The sequence below is a fragment of the Oncorhynchus keta genome, chromosome 32 (assembly GCF_023373465.1).
Source record: "Oncorhynchus keta strain PuntledgeMale-10-30-2019 chromosome 32, Oket_V2, whole genome shotgun sequence".
NCBI lineage: Eukaryota > Metazoa > Chordata > Actinopteri > Salmoniformes > Salmonidae > Oncorhynchus > Oncorhynchus keta.
This window is the reverse complement of record NC_068452.1, coordinates 11,314,114-11,334,690: the sequence shown is the minus strand read 5'-3', so window position 1 is coordinate 11,334,690 and position 20,577 is coordinate 11,314,114. Positions and strand designations below refer to the sequence as shown.

General features: G+C 40.3%; 4 protein-coding genes across 8 annotated transcripts in view; 1 reads left to right on the top strand and 3 right to left on the bottom strand.

Annotated features, from left to right (window-relative positions):
• Positions 1-20,577, bottom strand: part of LOC127914382 (uncharacterized) — a 402,938-nt gene that overhangs the window by 212,296 nt on the left and 170,065 nt on the right. The window lies entirely within an intron of this gene.
• The window catches only part of LOC118365091 (zinc finger protein 501-like), a 289,246-nt gene that overhangs the window by 105,714 nt on the left and 162,955 nt on the right, over positions 1-20,577 (bottom strand). The gene's annotated exons all lie outside the window — the stretch shown is intronic.
• LOC118365128 (zinc finger protein 883-like) overlaps positions 1-20,577 on the bottom strand; it is a 99,430-nt gene that overhangs the window by 36,707 nt on the left and 42,146 nt on the right. The gene's annotated exons all lie outside the window — the stretch shown is intronic.
• LOC118365106 (zinc finger protein ZFP2-like) overlaps positions 9,452-20,577 on the top strand; it is a 136,995-nt gene continuing 125,869 nt past the window's right edge. For 2 of the 5 annotated variants that reach the window (XM_052490201.1, XM_052490200.1), the window contains exon 1: positions 9,452-10,309. In XM_052490201.1, coding sequence (XP_052346161.1) covers positions 9,907-10,309 — 403 coding nt within the window. In that variant the 5' untranslated portion in view covers positions 9,452-9,906. Of the gene's footprint in view, positions 10,319-11,559; positions 11,952-15,885; positions 15,959-20,577 lie in introns of those variants that run through there. The other 3 variants (XM_052490203.1, XM_052490202.1, XM_052490199.1) reach the window with 3 other exon arrangements.

Sequence of the window (20,577 nt, the reverse complement as noted above, 5' to 3'; positions counted from 1 at the left end):
ATTCAAACAGAGTGTTTTCTATCCACATCTACTAATAATATGCATATCTTATATTCCTGGCATGAGTAGCAGGAAGTTGAAATTGGGCACGCTATTTATCCGAAAGTGAAAATGCTGCCCCCTATACCTTAAGCACTTTCAATTCATTAACACACATGTCTTTCAAATCCGAATTTCTCACCCCAGAGGATGTGGGGGATAAAAAGTCAAACACCCCAGAAAGAATGCAATATGTCTAGACCAACCCTTGGAGTTAAAACAATGTTATTTCTAATCAGCGCATATACTAACGGTCCCCCCACCCCGGTCTATAAATTTACATCGGACACCCCACCAAGCTGCTGCCCCTGAGGTGCTATGAAACATAAATGCAATACCTGCAGACATAATGTCTCGACATCCCCTCCTGTTGCTTTAATTTACTGCCTCTCTAAAACATTCTGGGGGTACTCCAGACCCATTTTATGGCATACAGGATATTGCCCGAAAAAACGTCACCCCATGCTCTGTAAACTCATTCCGTACTATCTCTCGTTAGGGACACGACCGCAGAACGAGTCTAGGGAAAACCGATACTTTCCACTCTGTTCGCACGGCCGTACCCTAACTCCAAACACCAGGCCAACAGCCCAGGACAGATAAAAGATCATCCGTGAATCCCTCCTAATGACGCTTTCTGAAGGTGAGTTAGTGAAAATAATATATTTTAAGATTTGGAGTCTGGGAATTGTTTGAATATTATTGGAATATTAAACAGGAGTTATGTGTTTTAAAGGGGGGGGCAATGCACGTATTCTTAAAAAAAAATGTATATAGGGTAAATAACGTAATATTATCTAACGTTTGTAGGTTCTCCATCCTTTACGCAGCTGCTCAGAGGTTTAAATGATCTGGAACAGACCGCGTTAGACGGGGATTCTCAGGCGCAAAACGCATACAGCCAATCCCCATCACACTATTTTCGAGTCCAATAATCACATACACAAGAATATTTATACATTAAAAAACAAAAACTGTGCACCCTATATTAAAAGCTATTTTTGTGTTTACAGCCGACATACAGCCAAGAAGAATAACGGCGCTCCATGGACACGGTATGAAGCCATTATATATATTTTTTTAGTTTTACCTAGTTTATTATTCATACATTTTTTTAGGCTTGAATATGTTAAAACAAGGACAAATAATATTTTTTCAGGCTCCAACGAGACCGGCCATGCAGAATCGGGAACGTTTGATGAAAAAAGTCACGCCCCCCCGGTTTTCGCCAGTGACCCTTGAACGAGATGGCCGCATGAACTAAGAGCTCCGCACAAGTAGTTTCCAATTCCTAATCTTACCTCCACTCCAAGTTCAAACTCATTTAGCTTTAGTAAGAAAAAGTCATGGCGGCTACAAAAGGCGGCACTACAGGTGACATTTTTACCCGGACTCGAGTATTAGCGACGGAAAAAGCCTTCAAGAAGAAGCTAGCTTCAGAAAAAACTAGCGCCATTAGCCAGGAGCAAGAGAACCCGCTCCCTCCCGAGGCACAACGAATGCCAACCTCGCACTCTGTCGAAGACATCATTTCTGAGTTGAGATCCCAACGTACAGAACTAAACACTAAATTAGATGCCATTAACTCTCAGCTCAGTGCGATAGGGGGCAAGGTGACAATCATGGAAAACGCTTTGCCTGACATCAACAACAAGACTGGACGAGGGAGAGGGGCGAATCCTATCCATGGAAAACTTATTGACAGATGCCATGGAAACAATAGCATATGCTAAAAAGAAAATTGAGCATCTGGAAGAGAAAACAGAGGACCTGGAAAACAGGGGGCGAAGGAATAATTGTGTTCTATTCAATCTGGGCGAAAAAGAAGAGGGAAACATGCCACTGATCCGCTACCTGCAAGACAAACCTCCCGAGTGGCTCCACATGTCCACCGACAGGTCCATAGAACTCAAGAGAGCTCACCGAGCACTGAGGCCCCCACCAGCAGCCAGACAACCACCGCGCCCAATCACCATATGTTTCCTGAGATTCACTGACAAGGAACGAGTCCTACAGGTGGCAAAAAACAACACCATCACAGTGGGAAACGCCAAACTCGCTTTACACCAGGACCTGTCAGCTGGAATACGCCGAAAGCGCAGAGAATTTGACGAAGTGACGAAATACTCCATTGACCGAGGCATCTTCAGGGGATTCAAATACCCAAACGAGCTCAGGATTCTTCACCAAGGAGCCTTGCGACACTTCAAAACTCCCGAAGAGGCTAAACGTTTTTTGAAAGACAATCCTGGCCAATGAGAAACAGACCAATGACTAAATGCGATTAATGCCATTACTAAAGGAGGTAAGACGACATATAGCCGATATCCAGAGACCCACCCCCTAAATGTCATTATAGCCGTCCAATTTACAGTGCCTTGCGAAAGTATTCGGCCCCCTTGAACTTTGCGACCTTTTGCCACATTTCAGGCTGCAAACATAAAGATATAAAATTTTATTTTTTTGTGAAGAATCAACAACAAGTGGGACACAATCATGAAGTGGAACGACATTTATTGGATATTTCAAACTTTTTTAACAAATCAAAAACTGAAAAATTGGGCGTGCAAAATTATTCAGTCCCCTTAAGTTAATACTTTGTAGCGCCACCTTTTGCTGCGATTACAGCTTAATTTAGTTTTTGAGTACGTGTGCGTATGTATGTGTGTGTGTGTGTGTGTATGTATGTATATGTGTGTATGTATGTATGTATATATATATGCACCAAGGAAAATAAATAGATTAAGAAAAATAAATGTTTTATTTGACTTTATCATTCATTTTAATTGTATTTTAATTTTTTATTTTTTCAAATGTATTATTATTTTTTGACTTTTAAAAAAAAGTCTGTCACATCTGTGAATGTGGAATGTGTTTTGTTGGTTGATTGAAAAACAAGAAAACTTAATAAAACTTTAAATTGAAAAAAAAAAACAGCACTCCGATTAAAAAACGTAAATACAGGCGCTAAAATCATATATGTAACACGGATCCTTCCAGAATAACCCAAGAACGCACATCATTAATTATCCAAATGGCAGTGCCAACAGACCTAATTGAGACAGTTGAAAGCCTCTTATCACAGATACCGCTAGAAATGACTAATCGTATGAATGAGGCGGGGGTAACAGACATAATACCGATAGATGAAAGCATATTATCACAGATTCCAGCCGAACTCCTAGAAATTATTAATTGTATGAACGAGTCAGGGACGCCAGATGAAAACCTGTTATCACAGATTCCCGAAGCCCTCATATCCCTAATTAATCAGATGAATGAGAGCTCGACCTCTTCGGCATCCCACACCCCCCAAAACCAGCCGTTAATCTCTCTGCGCACCGAACCCGTTATCGGGATTAAATTCGACAACATATGGTGATCGCTACATAAATAGTCATATTAAACATTCATGGAAATACACGTGTCTCACATGTTTCGAAAGCCTAGAATCTTCCTAATCAAACTGCGTTGTCAGATTTTAAAAAGGATTTAATGCGAAAGAATACGATAGACCAGCTAGATCTACTGTCTCTATTATATTATGACAGACCAGCTAGATCTACTGTCTTTATTATATTACAACAGACCTGCTGTCATAATATAAATGAGACAGTAGATCGAGCAGGTCTATAATAATATATTCAACCTTATGTTCCCTGTACTCTATATATATCAGTTTATTATACCTGTTGATACAGGGCTCATATGTGAAACTATTCTAACTGAACATTTTCTTTCACAGTGACACTGACTCCGGATGGGAGACCCCAGTGCCAAGGTGTCCATCCCTCACTGAAGCTGGTTCATCCAGCCGGACACCTGTTGTCTCAGCGCTACTGGGGCATGGACCGCAAAAAATGTCCCCATTCCAACTGCAATAAAGGACTACAACAAGAGGATGGGAGGTGTGGACCTGTCAGATGCGCTGATAGGCTATTACAATGTTCTCCATAAGACGATGAAATGGTACAAGACCTTCTTCTATCATTTCATCGACATTGCTGTGGTGAATGCATTCATCCTACACAAGGAAATGGCTAAGAGCTGTGGAAAGCCCCCCAATTCACAGCTTGCCTTCAGAGAGCTGCTCATCAAGGAGCTTGCTGGCTACAGCACCACTGCACCACGTTCTGGCCCCTCTACCTCTGTCCCTGCCACAAGTGGTGTTCATCTGCCCCAATGTATTTCTGCAGGCATGAATGTGCCTCAGGGCCCAAAGGGCACAGCATGGAGGCGTCGCTGTGTTCTTTGCAAAATGAAGTCCCCCATCACCTGCACCACATGCTTGGTGACCCTCTGCTTTACAGCAGAAAGAGACTGCTATTGCACCTGGCATCAGCAGCACAATATTGTGCAGAGGACTGAGGGTCTTCCAAATATTGAGTGTTATTAAGTGTTATTTTGTAAATTTATTATTTTATTTTTTAATGTTTTTTCTCCATTTCTTTGGGGGGGGGGGTGTTAGAATACCATTTTGGTATTTTGTATATAGTTATTCCATTCAAAATGAATAACTTCACCAATTTGGCCACTTGGGTACATTTGGGCTACTTGTGTGGGACACCTGGGTGACTTCATGATAAATGTCATGTAGCACACTCATCTTGGAAGTTATCATTCTGAAACTTTGCACAAGTACTGTTGCCCTCTTATGTTTTACACTGAAATTATTCCCATCATCCTATCTGAATGTTTGTTTTGTCTTGTTCATTTTAAAGATGATGATACAACAATAAAAAGAAAATACGTGTGGTTGTTTCATTGTATTATCTAAACCAAATCTATTGTGTTATATTCTCCTACATTCAATTCACATTTACACAAACTTCAGAGTGTTTTCTTTCAAATGAAACCAATAATATACATATCCTTGGTTCTGAGCCTGAGCTACAGGCAGTTAGATTTGGGTATGTCTTCAGGTGGAAATTGAAAAAAGTAGGGGTGTAGCTCTAAGAGGTTTTAAGATGCGTTTGGGAAACCCGGCCCAGATATCCAGTTCCTCCTCCTTTTTCGATGTAACAGTCATCTCCCCCTCCTCCTCTTTCACTCCATAAACTGCATCCTCTTCTCCTTTTACTGTAACACCCTCCTCCTCTTTCACTCAGAACGCTTCTTCCTCTTCTTTCACAGTAATGGCCTCACCCTCTACTTCGATGTTTTACTGTGATATCCTCCTCTTCTTTAGCAGAAGGAGAGTAACTTAGTGACCGCATGGTCGGGGATGTTAGCTAGGCTAATGCTAACCTAACCAGCCCGCTAGCTGACTAAAAACCACACCGTAAATATGAAATTAGATCGGATAACTAACTAGACGACAGAAGGGGGTTTAAAACACAGTGGATAATATACACTGAAGCGTCTAAAGAGCTGTATTGGTTCGGCTATGTTATCTAGAAAGCTACCGAGGTGGCTGACTAACTGTTGCTGCTGTTGAAAGAAGCGTTCCATCCACTAGATTATACGTCACACTAACAGCATTGCTTTAAAGTCGCAGACCTCCATCTGCTGACGGGAGTGGGTAACGCTGTTGAGTGAAATGTACATTTTATCTTCAGACAACAAGTTAAAGTGTAGGAAGCATGTGTTTTTACTCACCAGTGTGACAATACTGTGTGGTTAAAGACTTAGTAAGCTAGTTGTAGTCACAATATGGTTTCCTATAATTACAAACAGTTATGTTTTTGATATATTTTGATAGTAAAATGGATGACAGTTTATTCTGATGTAGTGAATATGAGACACATGGAAACAATGGATTAATTTATTATAGTAAATTAGAAATTAGTAGGAATTGTTAAATCCACTATACGATCACAATAACTTTGATAGACATTTCAATCGTTTTTTTCTTAATATATTATACAGCAGATTTATGGAGAATTGCTGTGGGAGTGCTATTTATATCCCGTCACTAGCGATCATTCATCCATACTGTGCAGCTTTGGAAATAAGTTAACTATCCATTCATTGCTCCTTTCTGTGTTGACTCACTGACTTGAGGGACCAGGAAGGTCACGCTAGGTTGATATCTAGCTCAAGCTTAACCTCATGCTTTTAATGAACTCTGTGGTTGTATTGTCTAGTGGGAACTCGTTAGCACGGTAGGCTCTGGTGCCTTCTTGCTGTGGGCTCAAGACGACAGAGGAAATTAACATGGTTGCTCCTTTTTGTTTTGTCAACTTTTCGATATGGATGTTACTCAGCTCACTGGTCACGATAACAACACTCACCTGTAGCACGCGTGTTACATTTAATACCGGAGCTACGAGGCATGCGCCGAAATCACTAAGCAGTATACTTCAAAGTGTGTCACTTTTATCAGCAGTGATCAATGACGTCTGAAGATTCATTTCATCCATCATTCTGTCTCTTTTTATCTGCAGTTATGTTTTAGTTGGGCTCTAAATGGTCTCCAGCTCGCTGACCATAACCGTGCTGGTTGGCTATGCTCGTTAGGCTAATAGCTAGTTGGCTAAATAGCTAACGTTAGCTGGCTGGCTAAGATAACTGCATATAGCTAACATTCTTTGATATATGGTTAGATGGTGTTATGTATTTCCAAAACCGTGGTTTACTTTAATCACTCAAGTCATGACTGAAAACGATTGGTTTAATATGAAGTTACACATTTGAAGTTATTTCTGCTGTAGTTTACATCATAGGGAATAGGCTGGTCCTCCATATTACTTATGTTACTGTAATTGAGTTATTCCAATATGTTTTCATTAATTTAATTCCCTTAATCTATTTTGAGAATTTGTAAGATTTTTGTTTGCATAAAATAGACAGAGACCAGTCTTATCAATAATAGGTAACATAATTTATTCTCGGAACGCGCTGCCACGTTACCACGAGGAACAGTTTATATACAATAACATGACGTAATTTTATTGCTTAATGAATCCCCTCCTCCCGACCTAGAATTAAGTGAGTTTAAAAGTTCATTCCAACTCACTAACACACTCACAGGTCGCACAACATAACTGAATTAACTCTTGACCCCTCACCATTATCGATCACCACTTAACTGACAGCTCTAATTAAAAGAAAACCTAGGAATGCACTCACTGCCTTATCTAAAACACCCCAGAGCTAAGTTCCGTCGGTTCAAACATAGGTTAACGACCCTATCTGCTTACTTTATCCACAACCCATTCCTCCCCTGCCTAGTTGAAATGGTGTTCATTAACTTGAATTACTCCTTGTCCGTGTCACATAATCCCTTCTTATGAACTCATATTGTTAAACAGATATAATAAAACAGAGTATAAGTTTACTTAGTTGCAGTTCTATTTAAAATTATAATATTGTTTGTGTCATTTATTCCTAACAACTTCACACCTAACTTTGGCATTCTTCTGAAATCTGATTGGTTTAATGTAATAACTCCAAAAATAGAACAGTGAGGTGTAACTTTGAATTGTTGATATTTTATAAATAATATAAAACATACACATACAAACGACGACATCATACAAACATTAACTACATCACTCCTGACCAGACCCACTAGAACACACCTCCATCTCCATTAACTACATCACACCTGCCCAGACCCACTAGAACACAACCCCATCTCCATTAACCTCATCACACCTGCCCAGACCCACTAAAACACACCCCCATCTCCATTAACTCCATCACACCTGCCCAGACCCACTAGAACACAGCCCCATCTCCATTAACTCCATCACACCTGCCCAGACCCACTAGAACACACCCCCATCTCCATTAACTACATCACACCTGCCCAGACCCACGAGAACACACCCCCAGCGCCCGCATGAGCACCATTTTATTTCTCTCTGTCACTTTCAACTTTTAGATAATAAAGCATTTGACCTTTCTATTGAATTAACAACAGAGGATTGGTTGATTTCCAGGTTTTAATTAAGTATAATTTTGAAGATGATTGATGAGAAAAGTATTGTCCAACTCTGGGGTATCTCACTGCACCCTCAAATGCCATGTCTTGAAATATGCAGACAGACAGATTAAAAGTAATTTTACATTGTATAATTGTACTTCTTCTTCCAACTTTCTAACTCCGCCCATAACTTTATGACATCATAACATTCCCAAAAGGATTATTGAGTCATTGTTAGTTTTACACTGAAGACATGACTCTGCCGTTGTGCTGTAGAATATGGTCTCTTGTATAATAAGCGACTATCATTTGTCCCAACATCACAGGCCACAGACTTTGATAAGGAATTCCAACAGTGTTTCTGCAGTTTGAGATAAAAGTTTGACAAAAATGTTTTAATGTGTTTTCTCCATGTTCACCTGCCAATGTAAATCCATTAAATGAGACAAGTTACCAGACAGGAGTTCATGCTAATGCTCTTCCCATTGATAACCTGAATGACAATTAACTTGTGGTTGTGATGACGGCCTATTCGATGACGTCGTCCATCGGGATCCCCCAAAAAGGAAGACGCTCGTGATTGATCACTGGAGTCAGATGTGAAGGAGGAGGTTGATAATCAGGAGTCAGATGTGAAGGAGGAGGTTGATCATCAGGAGTCAGACGAGAAGGAGGAGGTTGATCATCAGGAGTCAGAAGTGAAGGAGGAGGTTGATCATCAGGAGTCAGATGAGGAGCTTGATAATCAGAAGTCAGATGTGAAGGAGGAGGTTGATCATCAGGAGTCAGATGAGAAGGAGGAGGTTGATCATCAGGAGTCAGATGTGAAGGAGGAGGTTGATCATCAGGAGTCATATGTGAAGGAGGAGGTTGATCATCAGTGAACCTCTAGCTTGGTCATATATTTTGATACTTTGAATGTGGATATTGTGAACCTATGTTATATATTTGTACCTCCTGTTTCATGAAGTGATGTCACTGAGTACTGCCCCTATATATACAGTGCATTCCGAAAGTATTCAGACCCTTTCACTTTTTCCACATTTTGTCATGTTACAGCCTTATTCTGACATGGATTAAATATATATTTTCCCCCCTCATCAATGTACACACAATACCCCATAATGACATCCCAATACCCCATCACAATACCCCATAATGACAAAGCAAAAACTGTTTTTTATATATTAAAACATTTGATTTTCTTTCAAAAACAAGGACATTTCTAAGTGACCCCAAACTTTTGGGCGGTAGTATACATCTACATGATGTATTGTTACACCATGTAGGAGCAGTATAGACCTAGTCTGTTCATTATACACATATACATGATGTATTGTTACACCATGTAGGAGCAGTATAGACCAAGTCTGTTCATTATATACATCTACATGATGTATTGTTACACCATGTAGGAGCAGTATAGACCTAGTCTGTTCATTATAAACATCTACATGATGTATTGTTACTCCATGTTGGAGCAGAATAGACCTACAGTAGCTGGCTACTTACTAAATCCAAATAAGACTTAATTAAACTGCCTTAAATGTACTGTAGTAAACATTAGTTTTATTTGCACTAATCAATCAACACATTCCTGTCTTTGTATGTCTCAGTACAATAGTATTATTTAATTAAATCCATTTAAAATAATCTTTGTCTGAAAATAAAACATGATACTCAACTGCGTTTCCCCTCCAGTCAGCAGACGGCGGATGTGCGTCTTCCAGCGTGACGTATAATCTAGTGGACGGTTCTTCAGAAACAGCTCGTCACCTCGGTAGCTTGCTAGCCAACATAGCCAAAAGATTCAAGCTCTTAATACGCTTTCGGTCTATATTAGATAATGTGTTTTAGACAAACTTCTGTCGTATATACTTGTTAATATATTTAATTTAATATTACGTTATTTTGTATTAGTCAGCTATAGTAGCTGGCTGGTTAAGTTAGCACTGGCCTAGTCGCTAATGATAGCTCGCTAGCTAACATCCCCGAACATGAGCTCCCTAAACATCTCCCCTCCTGTTAAAGAAGAGGAGGTCTGCTGGACGGAGAAAGAAGCTCTGGGGCTGAACATTGTCGTGAAAGAGGAGAAGGAAGAAGAGGATGTTACTGTGAAACAAGAAGTAGAGGGTGAGGCTGTTACAGTGAAAGAAGAAGAGAACGACGTTTCAGTGAAAGAAGAAGAGAACGACGTTTCAGTGAAAGAAGAGGAAGACTCGTTCAGATTGAAAGAGGAGGTAGATGTTGCAGTAAAAGAAGAGGAAGATGCAGTTTTTGGAGTGGAGGATGACGTGAAAGAAGATGAAGACGTTTTTGGAATGAAGGATGATGAGGGGGAGATTACTGTCACATTAGAGGAGGACGAAGAAGAGCAGACTGGAGATCTGATTAACACCAGTAAGTACAGTGAGTAGTATCTTATAAAAGGGTGGGTATAATTTGAGGTACGTTCCAACAGGAATCCGTTCCAAAAACTTCGTAAATATCAAGGTTGCCAACAAACAACGCATACAGAGTCGTATAACAGAATGAGATACCGGGTAGGAAGTGAGCTATGTAATTACGTTTTTCACTCACCACGTTTATTCGGAAAAATGTATCTTCATTCTGGTAGCATCTACCATTTCTCGTTCGTTGGTTTAGTAATTATTTCCGGTGTTCCTGCATATGCCGGTGAACACTGTTGCGCCTCAATTAGGGGATCGCTGTGGTTGAAATGTAACTAATGACCGCAAGCCCCAGTATTTTATTTGCCAGGTGGCTTGTACACAATTTTTACCGATTTAACTGTATATACCTACTCGTACTACAGAAGCATTCATTGTATTTTGCCAAGTTCTCTCTGTTAATCCTGTTTCCCAAATATAGCAGGTAACGTGTATCTATGTCGATGTTGTTGAGTTCATCTTGCCTAGTTAAATAAATATTAAATAAATTAGAAAATGTAAAATATATACTTTTACCTATTTCAGGTAACCCCAAGATGTTTGATTCACTACAGCTGCTTTTGAATAACCTTCCAGTCGTTTTTGCTTTACATTCCGACTTTTGAACGTCTGTTTATTGGACATATATATTAGTGTCTAATAAAAAAGAGCAACTTATGTAAAGCATCCTATCTGTTTTAAGGTTATAGTGTGTGTATATATGCGTGTAGTGTAGGTCCTCTTGATGTCCACTAGGTGTCAGCACAGCTTCAATCATGTCACACCAGGTTCACAACATGTTTTCATGTATAACAAGTCAAGTTGAATTTGTCACATGTGCCGAATACTACATGTGTAGACCTTACAGTGAAATTCTGAAATGAAGCCCTTAACCAACAATTTAGCTGTAAGAAAAATGTTTAGTAAAAAATAAGAAATAAAAGTAACACTTAATTAAAGATCAGCAGTAAAATAAAAACATGGGGTACCGGTACAGAGTCAATGTGTGGGGGCACCTGTTAGTCGAGGTAATTGAGGTGTTCCTTTCAAGTCCAGTGGTGTAAATTACTTAACACAAATGTATTTAAACTACTCCACTACATTCCGTTTATATATGTTTAAAAAAAAATCTGTACTTTTACTCTTTCTGTTTCTTTACAACATTAAATTTAACTTCACCACATTTCCAAAAGAAAATAATATATTTTTTACTCCATACAGTTTCCCTGGCACCCAAAAGTACTTTTTGCATTTTGAATGCTAAGCCGGACAGGAAAATTGTCCAATTCACACACTTATCAAGAGAACATCCCTGGTCATCCTTACTGCCTCTGATCTAGCAGACTCACTGAATACATGCTTCATGTGTAAATTATGTCAGAGTGTTCCCATGGCTATTTCATAAATAAAAATACAAGAGAATTGTGCTATCTGGTTTGCTTAATATATGGAGGGTCAAATAATGTATAATTTTACCACTGATACTTAAGTGTCTATTAGCAATGACGTTTACTTCGTATTTTACTGGGTGACTTTCACTTTTACTTGAGACATTTTCTATTAACATATCTTTACATTTACTAAAGTATGAGAATTTGGTACTTTTTCAACCACTGTTCAAGATGTTTAGCACCCAATACCCAACATTTACTTGGTGGCTTGAAGTAGGAGTGCTGAACTAGGATCTGTTTAGCATTTGTGAGTAGAATGAATAACATTATTTTGAGGGGGGGGGCTGATTCCAGTTCAGCATTCTTAGCCTGAGACATTTCATAAATGCGCACAGAGGAGAATTTTTCAACGATCAGCTTTGCCTAGATCATTCTGAATCAGTTGTCTCTGGAATAAGATTATATGGACAGGGGTGGGTTTGATCGTAGGTCAGCACTCCTACTTAACACCAGTTGCTGTACCCTAACATTTTATAATCCAATTTCCCTTGCTGTCTATGTCCTTCTGGAACCCCACCTCAACATGGTTCTGTCAAGGCAACAAAAGCAAGTTGGCATGCTCTTGAAAGGAATTTAACTCACAACCTCTCCTTTGGGAATTCACCACCATATCTACTACTACACTTATTTCTAAACTCTTAACATGTGGCATTCTTCAGGGGGACCAAGTCTAGGAACACCTTTGAATGGTCTACAAAGAATGGCCCCAGGTAAAAGTTGGCTTTTGCAGAGTATGGTTGTATTGTTACTCCACAGCAGAGTATGTTATCACAACTCTATTGAAATGGCATTTGAAACAAGGTGTCACTTCATTCTTGCTATTTGATGGGAACGAGCCCCCTTTCCCCAACATACTTCTTGTTTGCTCTTTCAGGCCCACAAAGGCAACAAGAAAGAAGTTGCTACATTCTGTTTCTCTGGGATTTGAACTCTCAAACTCTGGTTTGGGGAGCAATCACCATAACCACTACCCTACCAGACAGACTGAGACTAAATTTTGAGCGGTACTTGAAAATGCACACATCAAAGACAACATTTCAGAGGTCGGAGAATGGTGTGGGGGCTTGTACTTTTTGGATCCACCAACCGTTCCTCAATCTTCTTCTGATGACTACAAGCATAGATTATGAATCTTCAAAACCTACACTATAGGATGGATGTGTTTAGGAACTGGGGAAGAAATTCGAAAGGGACATGTTTCCAATTACCAGCAAATAGACCCTAGAAATGTTATTCCATCATCTTAATATTGGAACTTTGTCCCTTCATTTGCCTACTACTGTCAATAAGCTATCAAAACGTGGGTTATTTCTTGGGGACAAGGTATCGGAAACGCTTTTGAATGGTCTACAAAGCATGCCCCCAGGTCAAATTTGGCTTTTTGCAGACGAGGATAATATTGTTACTCCACAACATAATATGTTATCACAACTCTATTAAAAGGACATTCTATACAAGGTGTCACTTCAGTCCTTCTATTATATGGGAACTAGCTCCTACCCCCCTACACACCTCAAGTTATCTCTTTCATGCCAACAGAAGGCAACGTCAAAAATGACTCTCTAAAAAATGCTCTCAGATTTGAACTCTCAAAATCTGGTTTGGGGAGCAAACACCATAACCACTACTCTACCAGAGAGACACTCCTTTTTTTATTTTTCAAATGCAGAGACTCCTTTTTCATTTTCCCATGCTATTACCTAACTACCTTACTCTAACCTTATTCTAAAATCGATTACGTTAATATTTTCCCTCAATCTACACACAATACCCTATGATCACAAAGTGAATATCGGGTTTATACATTTGAGCAAATTAATTACAAATAAAAAACAGAAATACCTTATTTACATAATGATTCTTCGCAATGAGTTTGCAATGAGTCTCACATTGAGCTCAGGTGTGTCCTGTTTCCATTGATCATCCTAGAGCTGTTTCTACAACTTGATTGGAGTACAGCTATGGTAAAGTCAATTGACTTGACATGATTTGGAAAGGCACACACCTGTCTATATAAGGTCCCACAGTTGACAGTGCATGCCAGAGCAAAAACCAAGCCAAATCAAGTAACTTTTATTTGTCACATGCGCCGAATACAATAGCTGTGGACCTTACCGTGAAGGTCTTAATTACAAGCCCTTAACCAACAATGCAGGTTAAGAAATATCGTTAAGATTTTTGTAAAAATGTTCCTAAGTAAACTACAGTCAAAAAATTTAATTAAATCCATAAGTAACACAAGACAATTACATAACAATAAAGAGGCTATATAAATGGGGTACCGGTGCCGAGTCAATGTGCGGGGGTACAGGTTAGTTGAGGTCATTTGTAAAGTGACTTTGCATTTATAATTAACAGTGAGTAGCAGCAGTGTAAAAACACTGGGGGGGTGGGGGCTCTTTGACTATTGTTTGGCCCTTCCTGTGACAACGCTTAGTATATAGGTCCTTGATGTCAGGAAGCTTTGCCCCAGTAATGTACTGGGCCATACGCACTACCCTCTGCAGCGCCTTATGGCCAGATGCCCAGCAGTTGCCATACCAGGCGGTTATACAACCTCTCAGGATGCTCTCGATGGTGCAGCTGTAGAACATTTGAGGATCTGGGGATGGTCAGTCTCCTGAGGGGGAAGGGTTTTGTCGTGCCCTCTTCACAACTGTGTTGGTGTGTTTCGACCATGATAGTTTGTTGGTGATGTGGACACCAAGGAACTTGGAACTCTCGACTCGCTCCACTTCAGCTCTGTCGATGTTAATGGGGGCCTGTTCGGCCCTCCTTTTCCTAAAGTCCACGATCAGCCTCTTTGTCTTGCTCACATTGAGGGAGAGGTTGTTGTCATCAGGCCAGGAAGTGCTTAGGCATTGTTCCAGGGCTCAGGTCCTCTGGGAGGGGAGAAGGAGGAAGAGAGAGAGAGAGAGAATTAGAGGGTGCATGAGACGGGAGAAATACTCCAGATAATACAGATTGACCCTAGCACTCTGACACAAACTTTTGCAACATAAAATACTGGAGGCTGAGATACGAGGGGTAGGGAGACACTGTGGCCATGTCCTATGATTCCCCCGGACTGGGCCTATGATTCCCCCGGACTGGGCCTATGATTCCCCCGGACAGGGTCTATAATGTAGTGGATCCTACCAGAAAACATTTAGTTACTTTTTGCATTTATTATGCTTTAAGTCTTACATATACACAAGAACAACACATTTCTCAATTTTGGTGAAAGTTGGCCATTAGCTAACCACAACTTTCCTATCAATGACATTCATGAACTATGACAACTATAACTTGACGATCTGACAGTGTGGGGTAGAGAAATTCCAACTAACGGGGGAAAAATTAACCAGGTTATTTGTGTATATGCAGAACAGTATACAAATACACTATTAATGCATCCAGTCTCTGGTTATTGGTGATACTTTCCATTCTGCCCTATTGTGACCTTTGACCCCTTGCAAAGGGCCTTAAATTTCCACATTCTGGATGACGTCCTGCTGAACTTTCATTGTTTGATCTAGCGTGTGAATTTTTTTCTCCCCCTCTCACTTGTCCCACGTGGGCTGACCTACGGTGCAGTTAGATGGAAAGGTGCTACTTGATATAGACATGACGTGTGATTTGGGATGAGGGGAAATGTCAATCAATGACAACTGAAATTGCTAATTTATTCTGCACATTGCTATATTTGTTCATGTAGACATTGAATATGTTTCATGTGTGGGTGATGCATTTCATTTGTAGTCTTTCTTAATTTGTCCTTTTGAAATATATTTAACATCATTTGGTGGGATGTCTGTAAGAAATCACTTATGATGATCAATATTTCAACTGAGATGTTTTGATACAAATTACTGAGCAACTCCTTCCTCCCTCCTTAAAGTAATCATTGCTTAGACAGGAATGGGCAGGGCTCCACTACATTGCTTTAACCTGTCTAGTCATTTCTAATCAGTGATTACTTCTAGGGAGGACAAAAGGAGGGATATATGTAAAGATTGAGCGAGCCACTACTGTCAGCTGCACAACCCAATCCTGTTATTTGCATATAATATACTTTTGACCTCTCACCTGTATATTGTCTGTAACCATTCCACAGATATCTTGTACAGTGGAAACACTTGAGCCTCTGCCTCGTCCACATCAGCAATAACTCATTACTCCTACTCCAGGTAAATTCATTAGCATGAAGTTCAATACCCATATGACCCCACTCAACCCCAGGGGCCAAGTGTTAACATTCAATCTAGCCTGGGGCCTTACGTATCAAGTGTCTCAGAGTAGGAGTGATCAGTTTAGCAGTTTACAACAAAAATAAGATTATAGACACATCCTAGATCAGAAATTACTCTGAGATGATTTGTGGATGAAGTCCCAGGTCCGCCTATGTCCATGTTATGTTGTTCATTTGAATCTTAACATGGCTATTGGGGGCCCTAACCAATATTTGGTTTGGGGGCTGCCCACCTCACTGGCAAAATGTTGTAGTGCCCCCCCACCCTCTTGACGGTGGAGAGAAATGTAAATAATTAAATTGTGGCCATTTTGCAGGGAAAGGTTTATAGCAATTTTGAATACATTTCATGCAATTAGACTCATTTTGCCATGGAGCAGAGAAAAGGAAGTTTAGATAACTGGCTAGACTAACTTACCAATCAACATTTTTGTAGCTGACATGGCTAATTGTGACTCAGTGACTGGCAATATTTGTTCTGATATTTACTGCTTACATTTTTAGGATTATGTGTTTTGTATTGTTAGGTATTACTGCATTGTTGGAGCTAGAAACCAACATTTTGCTGCCCGTACGATAACATATGTGTATGTGACAAACTTTTATTTGATAACCAACTGCTGATTCACAACAAAATCTCTAAATGTCACCTTGTGTATTTTACTATTTTAACACAACAGTAAGTGACCGCTGATAAAAAATGAATAATGATAATAATGGTCGGTGGCCCCCTGGCTACTGCTTATGTGGATTATGCCTGCAGCCCACTGTGGTTATGTGTCATAGCGCAATTCCATCCTCACTGGAAGTAATCATTGCTTAGACATGATTGGGCAAGTCATGTATTTAGAAATTATCATTGATTACAGGGGGGGATATGGTTTTAAAAAAATACTATTGTAATTCACTTTCAGTCCATGTTCTTTACATTCAATGTCAAATTCTGTATACTGATTATTTCCATTCAAAAATAAATAACTGATGTAACAGGTATCAATTTAATTCTGAATGGACTCCAATCTAGCTTGATTTTAGAATAAGGTTAGAATAAGGTTGTGTTAGAGGAATTTAATTCCTGTATGTTTTAATACCCAATTAAAATGAAACACTCTGTCAATTCATAAGAATTTGTAAGACTCTTATTTGTATAAAATGGACAGAGACGCGTCTTTAAAACCAACCAGCAGCATTTATTCTCGAGAGTACTGCCCATGATACATTTTACCACAGGTTATAAACTGAAAATGGCGTCAGCGTTTTCTAACTGTTCCGTCTCTTCTTGACACTGGTACAAAGGCTGTATAGTTCTCAAGCCTTCCCACATCGTCTAGAGCCAAGCTCAGCCTGTGTAGATAAGCATTCTAGCCAGTCTGGCGATATAGTTCATTCATTTCTACCAAGGAACAGACAGTCATTGTTCTAATTCTTGATTATATTTACACACATTATATTCAGTACTAGGATTAAAAATAAAATTCATACATATACAGTAACATAATAGTATTCTGATTAGTCAGTCCTGATTGAAATGTATACATAATTAGTCATTATTGATAAAAATTCCCTTAACATATTCACCCTTTGATTAAATATTATACATCCAATCACACATGTAGTTATATTAAAAAGCCTACTTCTATTTTTATTAGAAATATTTCTTGTTATCAAAACATCACCTCAACATAACCTACTACTTGCATTCGCACTGACTGTTTTTTAGACCTACATCTGAATCATAACTCTTATCAGGATTTTTGTTACAATCTTCATTATTTTTTATTTATTTTTCACCTTTATTTAACCTGGTAGGCAAGTTGAGAACAAGTTCTCATTTACAATTGCGACCTGGCCAAGATAAAGCAAAGCAGTTCGACAGATACGACACAGAGTTACACATGGAGTAAAACAAACATACAGTCAATAATACAGTATAAACAAGTCTATATACAATGTGAGCAAATTAGGTGAGAAGGGAGGTAAAAGGCAAAAAAAAGGCCATGGTGGCAAAGTAAATACAATATAGCAAGTAAAACACTGGAATGGTAGTTTTGCAATGGAAGAATGTGCAAAGTAGAAATAAAAATAATGGGGTGCAAAGGAGCAAAATAAATAAATTAAATACAGTTGTGAAAGAGGTAGTTGTTTGGGCTAAATTATAGGTGGGCTATGTACAGGTGCAGTAATCTGTGAGCTGCTCTGACAGTTGGTGCTTAAAGATAGTGAGGGAGATAAGTGTTTCCAGTTTCAGAGATTTTTGTAGTTTGTTCCAGTCATTGGCAGCAGAGAACTGGAAGGAGAGGCGGCCAAAGAAAGAATTGGTTTTGGGGGTGACTAGAGAGATATACCTGCTGGAGCGTGTGCTACAGGTGGGAGATGCTATGGTGACCAGCGAGCTGAGATAAGGGGGGACTTTACCTAGCAGGGTCTTGTAGATGACATGGAGCCAGTGGGTTTGGCGACGAGTATGAAGCGAGGGCCAGCCAACGAGAGCGTACAGGTCGCAATGGTGGGTAGTATATGGGGCTTTGGTGACAAAACGGATTGCACTGTGATCGACTGCATCCAATTTGTTGAGTAGGGTATTGGAGGCTATTTTGTAAATGACATCACCAAAGTCGAGGATTGGTAGGATGGTCCGTTTTACAAGGGTATGTTTGGCAGCATGAGTGAAGGATGGTTTGTTGCGAAATAGGAAGCCAATTCTAGATTTAACTTTGGATTGGAGATGTTTGATATGGGTCTGGAAGGAGAGTTTACAGTCTAAACCAGACACCTAAGTATTTGTAGTTGTCCACGTATTCTAAGTCAGAGCCGACCAGAGTAGTGATGTTGGACAGGCGGGTAGGTGCAGGTAGCGATCGGTTGAAGAGCATGCATTTAGTTTTGCTTGTATTTAAGAGCAATTGGAGGCCACGGAATGAGAGTTGTATGGCATTGAAGCTTGCCTGGAGGGTTGTTAACACAGTGTCCAAAGAAGGGCCGGAAGTATACAGAATGGTGTCGTCTGCGTAGAGGTGGATCAGAGACTCACCAGCAGCAAGAGCGACCTCATTGATGTATACAGAGAAGAGAGTCGGTCCAAGAATTGAACCCTGTGGCACCCCCATAGAGACTGCCAGAGGTTCGGACAGCAGACCCTCCGATTTGACACACTGAACTCTATCAGAGAAGTAGTTGGTGAACCAGGCGAGGCAATCATTTGAGAAACCAAGGCTGTCGAGTCTGCCGATGAGGATGTGGTGGTTGACAGAGTCGAAAGCCTTGGCCAGATCAATGAATACGGCTGCACAGTAATGTTTCTTATCGATGGCGGTTAAGATATCGTTTAGGACCTTGAGCGTGGCTGAGGTGCACCCATGACCAGCTCTGAAACCAGATTGCATAGCAGAGAAGGTATGGTGAGATTCGAAATGGTCGGTAATCTGTTTGTTGACTTGGCTTTCGAAGACCTTAGAAAGGCATGGTAGGATAGATATAGGTCTGTAGCAGTTTGGGTCAAGAGGGGGATGACCGCAGCTGCTTTCCAATCTTTGGGAATCTCAGACGACACGAGAGGTTGAACAGGCTAGTAATAGGGGTGGCAACAATTTCGGCAGATAATTTTAGAAAGAAAGGGTCCAGATTGTCTAGCCCGGCTGATTTGTAGGGGTCCAGATTTTTCAGCTCTTTCAGAACATCAGCTGAATGGATTTGGGAGAAGGAGAAATGGGGAAGGCTTGGGCGAGTTGCTGTTGGGGGTGCAGTGCTGTTGACCGGGGTAGGAGTAGCCAGGTGGAAAGCATGGCCAGCCGTAGAAAAATGCTTATTGAAATTCTCAGTTATGGTGGATTTATCAGTGGTGACAGTGTTTCCTATCTTCAGTGCAGTGGGCAGCTGGGAGGAGGTGTTCTTATTCTCCATGGACTTTACAGTGTCCCAGAACTTTTTTGAGTTAGTGTTGCAGGAAGCAAATTTCTGCTTGAAAAAGCTAGCCTTGGCTTTTCTAACTGCCTGTGTATAACGGTTTGTAGCTTCCCTGAACAGCTGCATATCACGGGGGCTGTTCGATGCTAATGCAGAACGCCATAGGATGTTTTTGTGTTGGTTAAGGGCAGTCAGGTCTGGGGAGAACCAAGGGCTATATCTGTTCCTGGTTCTAAATTTCTTGAATGGGGCATGTTTATTTAAGATGGTTAGGAAGGCAATTTAAAAAAAATCCAGGCATCCTCTACTGACGGGATGAGATCAATATCCTTCCAGGATACCCCGGCCAGGTCGATTAGAAAGGCCTGCTCGCTGAAGTGTTTCAGGGAGCGTTTTACAGTGATGAGTGGAGGTCGTTTGACCGCTGACCCATTACGGATGCAGGCAATGAGGCAGTGATCGCTGAGATCTTTGTTGAAGACAGCAGAGGTGTATTTAGAGGGGAAGTTGGTTAGGATGATATCTATGAGGGTGCCCGTGTTTAAGGCTTTGGGGGGGTACCTGGTAGGTTCATTGATAATTTGTGTGAGATTGAGGGCATCAAGTTTAGATTGTAGGATGGCTGGGGTGTTAAGCATGTTCCAGTTTAGGTCG